Below are 15,848 nucleotides of genomic sequence, written 5' to 3'. Positions count from 1 at the left end.
CTTCACTGCTTTCGCATTGTGTCTTCGGGACACAGCCAATTGATTCGCAGAGGTCGTGATGATGCCACCACCATGACCTACACCACCCCGGAAATTTAGCGGCCGAATCTCAAGTTCGTGATTGGTGCCGTTCCTTTTTGGCTCCGGGTGATCGTTTGAAACTGTCATGTTCCCCGAGTACACCTCCCCGATGCGCGGGTATGGTAATACAGATGCTGGCGGCTGCATCCTTGAAGTGTAGCCAATCGAAATGGTAGGAGCCGTGACGCCAATGAGGCGGTGCGTCATGATTGCCAGGCTGAGGTCAGCTGTACTCCCGATCTCCCAATCCCAGCGCCTGGATGAGAGCGATGCGCAACAGGATATCAAGGGTGTGTCACCGTACGTCCTTCGTTTACGCCGAGTACCTCTGGACGTTTGTAAGTTTCTTGCACGAGCCCTATTCCACAGGGACTGTATCATGCTGACTCACTTCAACATGCCACAGCGAAGCACCGCAGCGTCATTGCAGGCTGTCCTTGCCGATCGGGTCTAAGACATGATCGTGCCCGGTGCCTGTGCTGGTTGAGACAACGCCAGATTTATCCGCTGAATGTTTCTGTACTCGCAGACGTGGAGTAGTACCTTACCTCTCGCTGTCCAATGGCCGCCTGCAAGAATGTCTCTTGAGCGACTCTTGGCTGGGTGGGGTCCCCGGCGTCCGGTTGACAAGAGTGTGGGCGAGTGGGCTGAAAGGTGCGTTGTTGTCTCGAATCCTCTGGAGAAGATGGGGTGAGAGGGTCGGAGATGACTTCGTTCCATAACACACTGGGAGTTGTTAGCGCCAAGACCAACAGGCGCTCTGCAACCTGCAGCGATGCATGTGCAGATCAGGCAAACATTTCTGCTGCGATTTGTGATCAAATTGTGTTCTCGTAGGGGGTTGAGCTCGTTGTTGGCGCCGAAAGGACCTGGTTTGTCGGTCACAGGGGTCTTGATGAACTGTCCAATTCCATTTCGCATCGCCGGTTCCCCATGTCCGAATGCCCCTGTCAAGCCACCTTTCGCATCCTGCCCACCTCAAGCCCGAAAGAAACAAAGCCCCTGGTTCCCACCAAGATCCAGAAGGATACATACAACATGTACCGTCAGATCAGAGCCCCAAAATAGCGATGTCGAAGTCTCCTTTTCTCGTGATGCAACCAACTCACCGAAGGAATAGACGAAGACTGGCGAATTGGATATCTCAGCATGGTAGCGTCGGCCGAGGCCTGTAAGGAGGATGGAAGCCGGTAGCCTAGCGGCATCAGACGACGGAATCCGTTCGCTCATTCAGGTTGGCCGAGCCGTGTCTTTGTCTCTCGTTGTTGTGTCTCGAGGAATACGGAAGAGCAGCTTCTGTACAAAGTACTGTCCGGACGGAGTGGTTGATGCTCCGTGGATCGGATACTACCTGTAACATCGCCTGCGCGACAGCGTCTCCATAATAGGAATCGAAGAAGAAAAGGAAAGAAAAGAAGACACACGGACAGAGGAGTTGATGGGCCACATCCTTGCTAGGCCAGCAAACCGTGCGCCAACGCACCCGCCGCCGCGTGAGCTGCTGCCAACGAGTGTCAACCAGGCAAGGCGAGGCCGCGGCCGGACTCGGGCATATCTTTCGCGGTGATGCTGATGATGAGGTGATAAGTGATGGCAAGGAAGCTTGTGAGATGGAGCGGCGGCTTGCGAGTCAGTCGTCGTCGCAGTAGGAGCAGTAAGGTGGTCTTCTCTAGGTGGTAGTGCATCGTACAGGCGACAGCACACACAGCTTGAAGTTGGTGTCAACCAAGTGGCCTGGCGATGGATGAAGCTTCAATTTGGGGCCAAGCTGATCCCTGCTGCTCCTGTGGGGCGCAGAGCCGAGTCGGTGGTCAACTCCCGGCTTGTGCTCGAGAGACTTGCCGTTTAGTGCACGCGCTTGCCGGACAAGTCTTCTGTACGACCTGCACGATGACCACAGCTCGCACGCGCACGACATCTGCAGCGGCGCTGGAACAGCCTGGACGCGCTCGCTCGTACTCTGTACCTGGCGTTGTGCGCCCATATTTCCTCAGGTACCGTAAGGTACCTGCACTTCAAGCTGAACTCTGTGCTGTGCTGTGTCTCTCGGTTCGCTCTAAGGCAGGTACGGGGTGTTACAGGCCACCAATATGAGGCAGGTGCAGAGCAGTGGCCAGTGCGGTCTGAGGCAAGTGCAATGCAGGACAAGCGCTCCGTGCTCCGTAATCGTACCTGTACCTTTCCTGCACCTTTCTCATTACTTCTGCGAAGCTCACAGCTTGCACCGATCTGCAGGTATCTGGCACTTGTGCTAGCACGCCCAGGTACCCGGCGGCAGCAGCTGTTGCCAGCCGCCAGAAGCTCTGGACGAAGCTCTCTCGCATCTGATTCGACGCTGGGACAAACTGCTGTGTGCCACAAAGGCAAGTACCTTGCGAAGTACACGTACCTACCAACCACTGGCAGGCCTCGTTCATCTCCATCGTCGACCAGCCTGACGTCGACATACATCAACTCCCTCCTCCTCCTCCTCCTCCTCCTCCTCCTCATATCCTCCTGTTCTTGCCCTCTCTGTTCTCGTCTAACTATAGGTTCCATTAATTCTCACCTCCTCTCCCGTCTTCTCGTCTCTGCTCCTCTCCTAAATACCACATCACCCTTCTCTTCACTGCCCCCGAGGCTTCTCCCATCGTACTCGGTAGCTCTGCCCACTTCCTTGCTGCTGGTCATCCAGGCCCTGCAAGTCAACCCTTTCCTTGCTACCCCTGCTGACGTCTCCTACCGTCACTTGTCATTTTCTAGGATTCGCCGCTGCCGATAGAAAAACGCAGCCATAGCTCCCGACAAGCTCTCGGGCTCTGGCAGCTTCACCTGTCTCGGCGAATTGGAAGCCTCGACTGCGTTGTTGTGGTCATGACTTCACCGAACATCTGAAGCATACCCAGGGAAAAGAAGACTGAAACACGGCCGGGAGCAGGTCGCTCACCCACCGCCATTCCATTCCGTCCCTGTTCTCCATCACTGCCTCCGCCGCAGCCCTGGGCCCTGCGTGCAATCAACAACCGAGAATTACTTGCCGACATTCTTCGGCTCCGCTCACATTTTCTGAGCCACTCTCTTCCTTCACTAATCTACCTCCCGCCTTCGTTCAGAGGTCAACTGAGGACATATTCTTCACCATGGCGGACACCAGAATGGACGAGTATGGCAGTGTTGTTGCCTTCGAAGGCCCCTCCGAGGTTGTGTCAACTCAGCTTCGACTGCTGCCGACCTCACCCCAGATTCTCATTCTTCCCGCGGTTCAGTGCTACATTTCCGGTAATGATTCGGACAAGGCGTTCGAGGTGCGGGCGTACGTTCGACAGGTTCACGATGCCCTTGCCGCTCGTCATGAAGCCGCACGCTGTTTCCTCCATGGAGCAACGACGTTGAACAAGCGACTGGCATTCCTTAACGGCGGCACGCCTAGTGCCCACGCCCTCTGTATCCAAGCCATCATGAAGCACGAGACGAGTGGAGACAGGGTCGAAGCGGAAGCTGTTTACGCCCAGCTGGCCAAGGACGGCCTGGCCGGTCTCGAGGCTAAGAGTCAGATTCACAGCCACGCCATCTCTGGAGATGCCGCAACGTTCAACGAAGACTTCAATGATCCCATAACGAGGGCCATGAGAGCTGCCGATGACCTGGACCGACAGACAGCCAACTTACAACCACACGACTTGCTCGACCTTGCCGCGACTACTCGGCCGCGAAGTCTCAGCCTACCACTGTATGGTTACTCGGATGGCTTTGGCGACGCAGCTCCGTTTTTCCTCTTTGGCGCGCAAGTTGAGGACGAAGAGGCTACGGATGACGGCGGCCCTCTGACCCCCGAAGCACCGACTTTTGCCGCTGTTGACTACAGCCGACCGTCAAAAAGGCTGGGGCTCGACTCTGCAGAGATCAGGCCGGCGTCGCCCTGCGGCATTGTTGGCAAATCCCCGGTCAGCTCGAACCTTGGAGTGCACCGTGACATTGAAGTGCTTTCTCCCACATCCAACTTACTCAATGCCCGCACACATGATCGCAGGGGCAGCGGAGATTCTGCAACGTCCGACCGCGGCGCATCAGTTTCGAGCTCCAAGGGAGCGCCGCACAGAGTCAGGTCCTTGGATAGAATCTACCCGCTCAGTGCTAAGTTGAGAGACCTCTGCATTTCAGGAGCTTCCACGGAGATGGAAGCAGAGCCTGATGCTGCCTGCCGTTCCCAATCTTTCATGGTCTCAGGCGAAGATGAGCCTCGGCTTATCCGGAGGATAAGTTACATCGATCGACGACGAACAGTTCGATCCAGGGGTCGACAACCGTCGACCAAGGTTGACCAAAACACCCTGGATAGAAAACCGAGAAAATGCCACAATACCTCTGGAGCCCTCCTGGGGGCTGAGGAACCCTTCCAGCCATTGCTGCCTTGGCTGGAGGACCTGGTTGTGTATTTCAAGGATGAAACACCAAGCCCGTTGCTCTCTTCGATCATCAAATCCTTCAAGGCTGGCAACTATCCCATTCTGTCACCCTCCTCTTTGGGGTATCCGTACTCCTCGGGTATCCCTGGCGCAACGACTCTTTACCAGCCAACCGCGCTTGACCAAAAATATCACGACAGAGCTCACGAGACATCTGTGTTGAACACGGCAGATGATGATGATCTGGATCCCTTCACGAACATGCGATCAGTGCATCCGCCGAAGAGAATTGTCCCGACTGTCAATGTTGTTCGGCCTCCGACGCCAGCACAAACACCGCCTCCCAATATCGCCAAGGAGGATAAGTTTTACGATCTCGATATTGTAGCCGGGCAGACTGCCGTTGCCATCCAGAACTTGCTTCGATCAATCTTGAGCAAGCACTTTTCCCCAGAATCTGAGGGCTACCGCCAATTCCAATTTGCTGTCCTTCCCGAGTTCGGTGGGATGTGGAAGCCGGTCTTTCGAGAATCAGAGTCTCGGGATTCACATCGAGAATCAGAGTCTCGGGATTCACAAAGGGAAAGCAACCGAAGAGTCGATCACATTCTGGCGATTGGGTCTCAACAAGGTGTGGACAGAGTGTATTCGACCGGAATCGTCAAGCGACTGGAGTCAATCGGTACCAAATCGAGCGATCGCCAAGGCCGCAGTGGTCGTGTAGATTTCCGGTGGGTTTTTCTTTTCGCATGATATATGCATGATATAGCTGGTGAACAGAGAGGCTAACCGCTCAGCAGGTACCTGCTTGCCAATGCCATGCAAGCATTCACGGCGCTTCCCCTGACGAACCAGACATCCGATAACCCGTTCACCAACTCGTACCTTCTGGCGACGCTGCTTATCCCTCATCTCGAAACGTACTTGGCACTCCACCCCAAAATCCGGTACCTTTTGTTGGAGTACCCCCCTGAACACCTGTCCACCATATTGGCTCTGCAGAAGTTGGCAGGCGTAGACTTCATCAAGGTGGCCCAAATCGTCGACCCTAACAAGCCGGACCGTCTACCCTTTACCCAGATTGGAGGCCCTGCCATTGGAGCCAAAGCGAATGCCAAAACACCCAGTCTATCACCACAGCCATCGAGCTCGGACATTACAGTCTCGAACGCGAACTTTTTGCTTGCGTCTACAGCTACTGACAAAGACATTGCAAAGTTCGTATCTACCGTCTGGAACATCCAGGTCGAGGACGGCGACTCTGATTCTCCGCCTCGAAAGAAAGCCTCGCCCAACAGGAACAGCAGGAAGTCAAGACCTGTTCCGCTGGATGCCCTGTACACAAGGTTCTCAATGTCGACTGAGATCGAACAGTCGCCTACCTCCGCTGAAGCCTCCTCCAGTCCCGGATCGCTGACATTGTCCTCTCGGCGCCCGTCGTTCACGGATAATATCCTAACCCCCCACTCGGACGCGGCGCAAGGTCGCGGGTTCACGCGGCGGCAACTCCGTGGTGATGCGCTATCAATGGCCACCTTTGATAGTGGCTGCGAAGACACCGAGTTGGATCTTGAGGAGCGTAGGCTCATGCCCATGTTCATGAAACCCGCCGAGCCGAAGAGTAACACCCGAAAGGCTCTCAAGTTTCTAGGATTGGAATAGTGGTGCGCATACCGAGGTTTGCGCTTCCTAACATCGTCTCTTTCTCTTTTTCTTTTTCCCTCTTCAATCTTTGTCTTCATGACGCAGAGTCTCGGTTTGCCATGAGTCGTGTCCGGTCGGGTGCTAGACTGCTTCTCTGGCAACAACGAATTATGATACACGCCACTATCTTCTACCTTCCGCCCACTCTCATCATCGTCCTAATTTCCCATCTTCCTATTTGAAGTCATGTTTCGTTATTTCTTTTTATTCGAATATTAGCGTTGTTTCTGGACGGAAATTTGGAGTGATCTGGGTTGTACCAGGGTGTAACATACAAACACGGATATAGACAAGTGTACTGCAAGGTAGTGGTGGATATTTGGGGCGACTTGCTGCGAGATGCTCTTTCAGTTGTTGGCATTTCGCGGGCCCTTTCAAATACTTAGAGAATAATTATGTATGAGTTTTGATGACTTGAGAGCCACTGCCAGTTCACGTCCTGCATCTGTGTACTCTGGTTTGACTTTTTCGTTCATTTTCAGAGCCATCTATGCTGCTACGGCAGGACAAAGCCCCTTATTCACGAAAATGCCATCCCCTCCCCCTTTGTTCTCGCTTCGGCCAGTCGCCCCTTGTCTCCCTTGTCTTAACAGACGAGCGAGCTTACCTATTACTGACCAACCGCCATTCTCGCAACTGTGCACATTTCTAGGAGACGTACATAGTCTTCGAGACCGGACACCGTACACATGATTCGTTATGCTTCATCATAGGAGCCTTTACACTAAGGTTGGCATGCATTTCCCCTTATTATTAATGAGCAGTTGCTTCCCCATCTCTGAGACGAAGTAAAGCTACAAAGACACGGGAAATGAAGAGGACATTGGAAGCCTTCAGCAACGAAGCACCATGTAAATGGACGACAAAAAGTAATGGAAATAGCGAACAGATAATACCAATGTAAATAAAGGAAGAAATAAAGAGACCAAGAGAGAAAAAAAAAACACAAGCTTGCTGCAGAGGCCACAGTTTCCATCAGCGTCCATTGATCTTCTCCCAAATGGAAACCTCTCGGTGGGAGGGAGTCATTGTGGGCAAAGGGAAGGCGTGAAAGTACAGCTAGCGCAACCGTAAGGTCCTCGTCTCTCTTGATGTTTGCGCCTTGTTCCCAGAGTGTATCAGTATCACGTCCTTCCTCCCGTATCATCATCTTCTCTCTTTCCCGCCCGACCCTAATGTGTCTGTCCTAGAAAGCAAGCGAGAATGCCGCATGCGTGCGTCCGAAGGGGCGAGATCCAACGAGACATGATGTACTCTAATGCGCAGAAATGGGGGGGCAAACTGAGAAAACCCTAGAATCATGGAGGAAAATGTCATAACAAACATGGTTCAGTCGTTTCCCCATGGGAAGTCATACTGCTCTAATCATCCTGTCACCAGTATCGGCCACGACCAAGCAAAAACACAAAAAACATTTAGCAGCAGCTGCTGCTGGAAGAGTTGCCGACACCCTGGCCCTGGCCGACGTGCACGCTGGGTTTCGTGTTGTTGGCGGTCGTCGTGCCCATGCGCTCCTTGATCTGGCGAGCCATGGTTAAGAAAGCCTGCTCGACGTTGCTGGCGTTCTTGGCGGAAGTCTCGAGGAAGGGGATGCCCAGGCTGTCAGCGAATTCCTAGAGAGAAACGTTAGCTCCAAGTGTACGGAGAGCCTGCCCGGAGGCCTGGAGATGGTAGCCTGGAGATGCCAGGCAGTCTTCGATGCAGGTGACTGGCGAGTGACGCCAGGCTGCAGCTGAGCGCTAACTCACCTTGGCAACGGTGTACTCAACCACCTTCTTATCGGACATATCGCTCTTGTTGCCGACGAGCAGCTTGTTGACGCCCTCGGTGGCATACCGGTCGATCTCCTGGAGCCACTGCTTGACGTTGTTGAAGGAGTCCATATCAGTGACGTCGTAGACGACGCAGATGCCGTGGGCACCGCGGTAGTAGGATGAGGTGATGGTTCGGAAACGCTCCTGACCGGCGGTATCCCACTAGATGATCAAAAAGTCTCAGCCAACTGCATCAGATCAGTGTACCAAGATGTACGCATAACTTACGATCTGCAGCTTCACGGTCTTGCCGTCGAGCTCTATCGTTCGGATTTTCTGCCAAGGAAATTAGCACATGAGGATACCCTCGAGAGCCCAGGCTCGACGCACAAAGTCAACACCGATGGTGGAGATGTAGGACTCGGTGTAGGTGTCATCGGCGAATCGCAGCAGCAGACAAGACTTTCCAACACCGGAGTCACCGATGAGGAGGAGCTTGAAGAGGTAGTCGTATCTGTAGTTGGGAAAACCGGCGTGTCAGCGAAGGCTCATCTTCCACTCCTTCTCTTTGTCTGGGACAGGCGCCGTCATCAGAGGCATCGTTTCACCCCATCGCCGAATGGTTACTGAGCAGCAGAGCCGCACCACACTGCCCGCAGCGATGGGCTCGACGCAGCCGACCGACAGATTGCCCGTTTTGCACTTGTACTCTGCGGACTTGGTTAGCACCATATACGACGGACAGCATTCAGGAGAGAGAGTATCGCAATCGAGCGACGGGGGCCGCGTACCACTCAGGGTTCATGATGGGCGGCTGGTGTTGCGTTGGCTGTTGATGACAAGCGGAAAAAGCAGGCTCTGAGGCTCTGGAGAGATGCAAGACGGTCGAGTGGCGATCGAGGCGGATGGTTGGTCGAGGTCAAAGGAGCGTCGGCTGGCCAAGGTCTCGAGTACGTCAGGGAAGGACAAGCTCGTTGGCTGGACTTTGGGCTGGGAGGATGGGATGGGCGGTGGGAGCGCGGGTCACGTGCGGGTGACCAGTCAGCCTCCAGCCTCCAGCCTGCAAGCCTCTTGGGTTTGTTTCAGTCTGTACCTTGACGCTATTATTAGGTACGAGGCAGTACCTCTGGCCTTGGATTGGTGAGCAAGCTGCGCTAAGATACTGCGTACGGGGGACGCCGTTGGTGGTACTGCCAAGTACCTCGGAGTGAGCAAAGCGGCTTTATTCTATCTTGCTTCTTGGATGCTGCAATCAAAAGACGACGGATCACTGTCGTTGAACAGGGCAGAAAGAACCTGGATGGACGTCGGTTTGCTGGTCTGTACCACTGGTACCAGAAGGCTGTGCACTGCCAGGTGGTGCTGCCTCGGGGTCCCAGTGCGGTACCTTATCTTATCTGCCTGCTAGGTAGGTACTCCATATCGCAACCCCGTTATGGAACCCTTCAATTGTGGAAGAAGCGCCTTCATTCGTCACAAGATTCTATTTGACACGCAGCTTTACGAGTTACTGACTCTTCATAATGGCGGCCATCTCTTTGATGGACGGCTTTTCTCTGCTATTTCCAGAAACTCGAGATTGCTTTCATTTCATTCCTTTGGCGCAAGCCACCTCACTGTATTTGCGGCCTGCAGTCGAAAGATGACTGCGGCACAAGAGCAGCGCACGTTAGACCAGGCGCGCATGTGATTCGAAGATATGGTTCGCATTCCCTCCAGACCGTGATCACCTGAATCCAGCCACGCCGGCCAGTGCACAATGGATCGGCGTGGAAGAAATGGAATCCCATCGCAGGCCGCCATGATCTCATCCATGCTTTGGTTCTCACAGTGACATCATGCGTGACATCCCGAGTTCCTCCGTTCTGTGTGCTTGCTCTGCGAGAGCCTCTGGACGTCTCCTCTACGAAAGTGCAATGTACTAGCCCAGACCTTCCACTTCCCTTCCGAGACCCGGAATAGCGGAACGGCCCCGCAGCGATGCTCCCTAAAGCAGCCCACTCAACCGCTGTAGCCTCGCCTTGCAAACAGGACGCACTACCGAAGCACCAAGGCGTAGGGCAGAAAAAGAAACAAAAGATTGAACCACCTCCCCGGCTCCCCTCGGTCCAATGCCGTCCCAGCACCGCCATCCATTGCACCTCTGACCGAGCACCACAAGCAAACGCCCTCCTCGTTCCATCCCCCTCGAATCTCATGCGGCTCCTCCCCAGGAGCGCCAACCGCATCCAATGGCCGCGCCCCTGCGCAACACTCTGACCGGCCCGTTGCCCCGGTCCTTGCCCGGCGCTTTTGTCCGCCGCATCACCAGCTTCGGCCCAGCGAATGCCCCGGCACATGCCGTTGCGCGGCCGCCCACGGAGGCAGTCTCTGAACAACAGCCGTTGCCTGATGCCCTGCTGCTGCAGAAGGTGAAATCCGAGACTCGAAATAGCTTGCCGAGGACATACTTTGAGAGCACTGGCGCCGTGCGAGGCCGGGGAGACCAGCCGCCGGATCCCAACAAGGCAAAGCTGGGAAGAAGTAAGTAGATTCGATTCATGATCCCTAATAGCACCTTCAAATCCTTCCTTTCTATGTCAGTGGCCAAGCACAGAGAAGAATAAAGAAGGAGTCGGACACGGAAAGTCAGAAATGCCAGCTCTTACTTACACGAACCTCTCCACTAGCTCTCCGAATCCTCCAAGAACACCTCCCGACGCTCCTCCAGTCCCCCCTCCCGCAAGACATCCTCGCCCCCAACATCTCCCTGCGCCTCTTCCCCTCGACGCACCCGCACCTCCCCGCCGTCTCCGGCCGCGTCGCCTACACCGCCGCCCTCTGGACGTCCCCCATCGCCTGGAACCGCGTGCCCATCATCGGCAACGTCCAGCTCGAGATCCTCGCCGAGCGCGTCACCTCGGAGCCCCTCACCTTTTTGCCCCGCCGGCCGGGCGCCATACCGGAGCAGCTCGTCGTGCGCTGGTGCGAGAAGCGCAAGCCAAAGGACGAGCCCGGATCCGGGTCCGGATCCGGATCGGGCATCTCGCTGCCCTCGCTGCGGCTAGCGCGGGGCGTCGATCCGCACAAGGCCTTCACGGGGCTCTTCATCTTCGACTTTGACGCCGAGGGGAGGATATTGACGCACACTATTGAGCACGCTCAGGAGGGGGGCGATTGGGAGAAGGGCATGGGGGCCAAGTTTGTCGGCCTGACGGATTGGCTGCTGGGCGGGGGGATGAGGAATCCGGGCGATACACCGATACCCATGTTTGAGAGCAAGCGGCGTTGGGATTGTTAACACAAGGCAAAAACGGGGGAGCGGGCATGCTTCTGCGGACGTTGAAAAAAAGAAGAAAAGAAGGGGAAATGGTCTGGTCCTCCTGGCGTTGATGGGTTGTATTCGTCTGCCGGCCTCTCTCCACTTGAGTCAGGTATGGTTGATATTCTCACGGTTAAAAAGAAAAACAGGGTGTCTTGTAACGATATTTTGCCCGCTTAGAGAGGGCATTTGTATGATTACCTTATGTATTAGCTAGCAAGACTCTCTACACAACTCCTAATGATGAGCATCTCATGACCTGACAACACTACAACATATGAAGCCGTCACATATTGTAGATGAATTAGTCCCACCAAGAGCTGTATCATATCATGGTCTTAAAAGCAGCTATTACTCGAAACCGACGTATCTAGCCATTCGAGGCATAAAGCAAAAGCATCTACCAGATAGTAGCTCTCTTGCACCCGCTCAACTGCACCAGCTTCATGTCCCTCGATCCGGGGCATTTCACAATATTCTGCCACCGGACCGCCCTTCTGCCGCAGCGCATAATAACAAAAACAAAGAAATCACAGATGTAAAAGCATCTGCAAGAGCAAGAGCAAAGTCCCTGCTGTCGGCTTTCCCTCCAATCCACCCTCCTTCAACTTCTCTCGCACAAGCACTAGCTCCAAGTGCACGATAAGCCCTCTCCCTTTAGAAGAAAATGTCACCCAGATTCTCTCCCTCGAAGCCAATTCTCACCAGCTTCTTCAAGCGCGCCTTCTCCTTGGCCTTATCCGCCGCCTTCTTCGCCTCCGCGAGCCTCTTCACCACATCCACCTCGGCCAACTGATACCCAGGCGGCGCGTCGTCGTCCTTGTCCAGGTCGATTTCGCCCAGGAGGAGGACGTTCTCACCGCGCACGAGGAAAATGCCGTGCGGTATGTCGGCGAAGTAGCCGTACGGGGACTCTGATCGGGGGTTGTCGGGGCGGGGGGCGAATATCCGCTCCGTTGTCGATTGCAGGACGATGTTGGCTGACCAAAAACCCGATTAGATGACCAAAGTACTTTCATCCTTTCGTTCCCCCTCTGTCTTGTGCGCTTCCTTCTGAGGACATTTCGTGATGGGTCAAGAGGACAGGGAAAACTACACACCGAATTGGTCCCAACTTCTTAATACTCCAACCAACTTCCGCCCATCACGCAAGACCACCATGAGTTTCTCTACATGAGCGCATGTTAGCACGAAATGCCTCTCCTTCCCATCCTCTTTCCCTCTGTGGGTGCATATATCCATCCCACCGGGTATCATCTCAAGAGAGTCATACTATCGGTAAGATCCAGCAGCTGCGCCGCAGTCGTAAACATCTGCGGCGGCAGCTGCGCAAAAGGCTGCGCGGCCGCCCCCCCGGGAGGAGGCGGATGAGGAGGAGCGTCTGAGATGGCTAGGTTCTCCATCATGATAGCATGGGGCGTGGGCGACGAGGGAGCTCCTCTGTGTGGTGTGTGTGTGTGCGTCAGGTATCGGTTTGACGAGGGAGCGAATAATGGTCTTTTTCTGTGTACGGTGTCGCTGGTCCGGCTTAGAGGTCCATGAATCTGCTTTGGGTGCCCTTTGTATGTGTGTCTATGTCAACATGGCCGTAGGAAAGGGTTCGTAGTGGCAGCGAGTCTGTGAAGAGCAGCAATCGCAACGTAAGGCATGGCAGTCCCCAGGTCGAGGTTGGTTCGCTATCGCCCGCCAGGGATACCCGTCTTGGGGACTTATCGATAAGCGGACATCACGTGTCAACGTTGACTTCCACCAAAGCTTCATGGGAGGGTCTAGATTCATGTACGTCAGAGAACGGAATTAGTACCGACCCTAAGACTTGTTGAGCAAAGGTAAAAATGTCAGGCTACCTTACCGTATGCATGAATGAAGAATCAATTGCCTGATACAGCCAACCATGTCTTTCCCTGCTAGAGCGGAGGATGAAGGTTGATTCTCTTTAATTGGATTGGACGCGGGGCAGGAGACAAAGTCAGGCTTGATGGATGGCGCTGAGCTTCCGTCGAGATTGGTCATGAACGCCTCGTCTGGAGGTATCATACGGAGTCAAGGGGCACAGGTAGCACCAACATGCCGTGATGCAGCCTACGATAACTGTCATACGACAAAATCATGGTTATCAAACGCCACGAATCCGTTTCGGTATGCCAGGGCTTCAGAGCACTTTGCACCCAAGATTCTCGTCGGTTTATCGGCTTACATCAACTCCAGATGGGCAAACATGAGGTAAAGTTAAGGTAAGGTACCTGCACGTCTGCTTGCATCGACAAAGACCCCCATGCCCGGCTAAATCAAAGACAATCGAGATCCAATAAGAGCCACGCTGATCTCGGCATGACAATCAATGGTGACAATGACGGTTGAGTCATCATCAGCCATCGATCCAACCATCCCATCAGCTGGAGGTGCTCCGTGCTGTAACAGGTACATGCTCGTACCTCTTGTCAAGAGTGAGGGGTGTCCGGGGCTCAGAGCTAAGGCAGGTACTTGGCTCCAGCGCACACGACAGCTCCCCCGTCACGTCTACGGCCTCAATTCTCTCTCTGAATATGCTCTAATAAATATCTCGCAACCCAGACAGGACGGACAGGGCAGGACAGGACAGGACAGGACAGGACAGGACAGGACAGGCAGGGCAGGGCAGGACAAGCAATTTGCGCGACCAGCCACCCCGTATTCTTTGCAAAGAATTAATTTTGTGTATCCTATGTCAAGAGCATCATCTTTATGCCTTGTAATACACCCCAATGTGCCCCGCCCCCGTCTTAGTATTTTTTCTTTCTGCATGATAGCTTCTATGATGGGAAAAAAAACCCTGCCGACAACGCCTGAGCCGAAATCAAAAACTCATCACACCCCTGGATGGTTAGCTGTTTTTTGTGCTGAAAAAGTCTGTAGTAGAGTAGGCGTCTTGGCCATAGGAGCCGCCGTGATCGCCAGCCAGAGATGCAAGCAACTGTCATCTTCGTTCTTTTGCTCTTCAGCCATCTGCTTTCGTTGACGGTCGAAACGCAGGCTGTCCGCCGCGGTCAAGACGGTCCCATGCCCTCGAGGCACCTGCCAATCCATGGCGAACCCCCAAAGGTCGTTGGAGAAGGGGAGAATTTGTAATGTACAAGGGGAACCGAAAAGGGTGGAATGGTTCGCTGGAAGGAAGAACAGCTGAGAGCGCGCCGCCTTGAAAAGGCAGCCGCTCATGTTCTGTTCATTGAGGAGCGATTCAACGCTTCCTGAAGCTCGGGTCTGTTGACGAGGACCTCGATTGCCTGTGTATACGTGAACCACCCGCGCTCCCGTTTGTCCTTTTCCGGCCAGTCGTCAAGCTGGTCCAGCACGGTGCCCTGGTAGAAGTAGTAGCGAGACCGGTCCTTGGACGTCTTAGGCGGCCGCTTCTCCTCGAAGTTGCCCAGGTCATAGTCAATGTTGAGCGTGATGCCAGCCTCCTCCCAGGCTTCCCGCACCGCAGACTCCTGACACGATTCATCCGACTCCCATCCCCCCTTGGGCAAGACCCAGCCCTTGCGCCGGGTGGACTGGATCAGGATGACACGATTGCGATCTGCGCTGAGCGGCACGACGCCGGCGACGAGTCGTTCTCCTTGCGCATTGTACCCTGCAGGAGGGAGATGGGTCAGTGGGATCCCGGGCCTTTGGCGTCGGCGAAGCGAAGCAAAAGCAGACAAGCAAAGAGCCAACTGACAAGGTAGCGGCGGCAAGGAGGCGCACAGAACAACGGAAAACAGAGGAGGGGTTGGGGAAGTTTGACAAGACGAAGCAGAGGTCGCGACTTGAGTTTGGGCGGAGGAGTCTGGGGTGCGACAAGCTGCACTCTTCACTCGGGAGACGACTTACGTTGTTTGCTCCGCCCGGTCCGCGACTGCATTGACCGATTGTTGGATCCCTCGCCGCTGGAGGCCGAGCCCGACATTGCTGCAGCCGTCGTCGCCAGCGTGCTTGTGTGATTGCGATTTGCGTGTGTGTGAATGGGTGTGCAGAGGTTGACGATGACTCGGAGGTGATTGGCCACTCGTCTGGAGGTCCGGAGTAGAGATGGCCGAGGAAGAGAGAGAGGAAGAAAAAACGCGGCCGGAAACGGGGATTCTGCCGGCGGTCGAGAAGCGGTCGTTAGGCGGAGAGGCAGGGAAAGCGTCACAGTAGCATGTGCTGCATCGTCGTCGATTTGAAGAGAGCAGAAGAACGGGCTTCAACGTCGTTCTTCTGTCTTGCCTGTCGAGATAATGGGCAGAGACAGGACAGGGGTGCAAGCGAATGCAGGCCCGGGTGGTGGGTGTCCAGGTCTTTTTTTTTTTTTTTCTTCTGCGGGCGAGATGGCGTTCTAGACACGGCCGGAAGAGCGAAGTATTCCGTGGTTGTAAGTTGGTGTACTTGTACCTGATGGTCTCGCACTTTAGCAGGACGTTCGGCGCCGTGTCGGGGACCCGCGAGATGGGAAAGTGCGCTATGCTCTGCGTGGGAGGGCAGTTGATGCTTGTACCCGTTACTCGAAGGGGTACTTCGTGTGCGAACTGCAGGTACGAAATGACACCTACAGCCAGTGGCAACTTGGACCTGAAAGGCTTGCAAAGAGGACGGAATCGATGGCAAGGCAGCACGCTGGAGAAGGGA

At 54.7% G+C, this 15,848-nt stretch overlaps 6 protein-coding genes across 6 annotated transcripts; 2 read left to right on the top strand and 4 right to left on the bottom strand.

Moving 5' to 3' along the window:
* Positions 1 to 1,285: 1,285 nt before the first annotated feature.
* On the bottom strand, positions 1,286 to 1,672 carry CCMA1212_003372 (uncharacterized protein; the record flags this gene model as incomplete). Its single annotated transcript, XM_073700722.1, has 1 exon — positions 1,286 to 1,672. A coding segment is annotated over one exon (387 nt), but the record flags the coding sequence as incomplete, so codon positions are not given.
* Positions 1,673 to 3,200: 1,528 nt separating this feature from the next.
* CCMA1212_003371 (uncharacterized protein) lies at positions 3,201 to 6,128 on the top strand (the record flags this gene model as incomplete). The annotated part of the gene is made up of 2 exons (XM_073700721.1): positions 3,201 to 5,197; positions 5,267 to 6,128. The coding sequence occupies 2 exons, from the start codon at positions 3,201 to 3,203 to the stop codon at positions 6,126 to 6,128; spliced, it is 2,859 nt and encodes a 952-aa protein (XP_073560850.1).
* A 1,457-nt stretch (positions 6,129 to 7,585) lies between these two features.
* On the bottom strand, positions 7,586 to 8,537 carry CCMA1212_003370 (uncharacterized protein; the record flags this gene model as incomplete). The annotated part of the gene is made up of 5 exons (XM_073700720.1): positions 7,586 to 7,783; positions 7,919 to 8,146; positions 8,213 to 8,260; positions 8,315 to 8,438; positions 8,533 to 8,537. The coding sequence occupies 5 exons, from the start codon at positions 8,535 to 8,537 to the stop codon at positions 7,586 to 7,588; spliced, it is 603 nt and encodes a 200-aa protein (XP_073560851.1).
* Positions 8,538 to 10,155: 1,618 nt separating this feature from the next.
* Positions 10,156 to 11,204, top strand: CCMA1212_003369 (uncharacterized protein; the record flags this gene model as incomplete). Its single annotated transcript, XM_073700719.1, has 2 exons — positions 10,156 to 10,447; positions 10,594 to 11,204. The coding sequence occupies 2 exons, from the start codon at positions 10,156 to 10,158 to the stop codon at positions 11,202 to 11,204; spliced, it is 903 nt and encodes a 300-aa protein (XP_073560425.1).
* Positions 11,205 to 11,882: 678 nt separating this feature from the next.
* CCMA1212_003368 (U6 snRNA-associated Sm-like protein) lies at positions 11,883 to 12,665 on the bottom strand (the record flags this gene model as incomplete). The annotated part of the gene is made up of 3 exons (XM_073700718.1): positions 12,499 to 12,665; positions 12,326 to 12,394; positions 11,883 to 12,205 (listed from the first exon to the last, which is right to left on the bottom strand). Exons 1-3 carry the CDS (start codon positions 12,629 to 12,631, stop codon positions 11,883 to 11,885), a joined length of 525 nt encoding a protein of 174 aa, XP_073560424.1. The 5' UTR covers positions 12,632 to 12,665.
* A 1,751-nt stretch (positions 12,666 to 14,416) lies between these two features.
* On the bottom strand, positions 14,417 to 15,383 carry CCMA1212_003367 (Diphosphoinositol polyphosphate phosphohydrolase aps1; the record flags this gene model as incomplete). The annotated part of the gene is made up of 3 exons (XM_073700717.1): positions 14,417 to 14,835; positions 15,075 to 15,253; positions 15,376 to 15,383. 3 exons carry the CDS (start codon positions 15,381 to 15,383, stop codon positions 14,417 to 14,419), a joined length of 606 nt encoding a protein of 201 aa, XP_073560429.1.
* Positions 15,384 to 15,848: the final 465 nt, after the last annotated feature.

Source organism: Trichoderma ghanense, assembly GCF_004382785.1.
Source record: "Trichoderma ghanense strain CCMA-1212 chromosome Unknown scaffold_3, whole genome shotgun sequence".
Lineage (NCBI taxonomy): Eukaryota > Fungi > Ascomycota > Sordariomycetes > Hypocreales > Hypocreaceae > Trichoderma > Trichoderma ghanense.
Note: the sequence above shows the minus strand (reverse complement) of the source record. Positions and strands in the feature narration are given on the sequence as shown.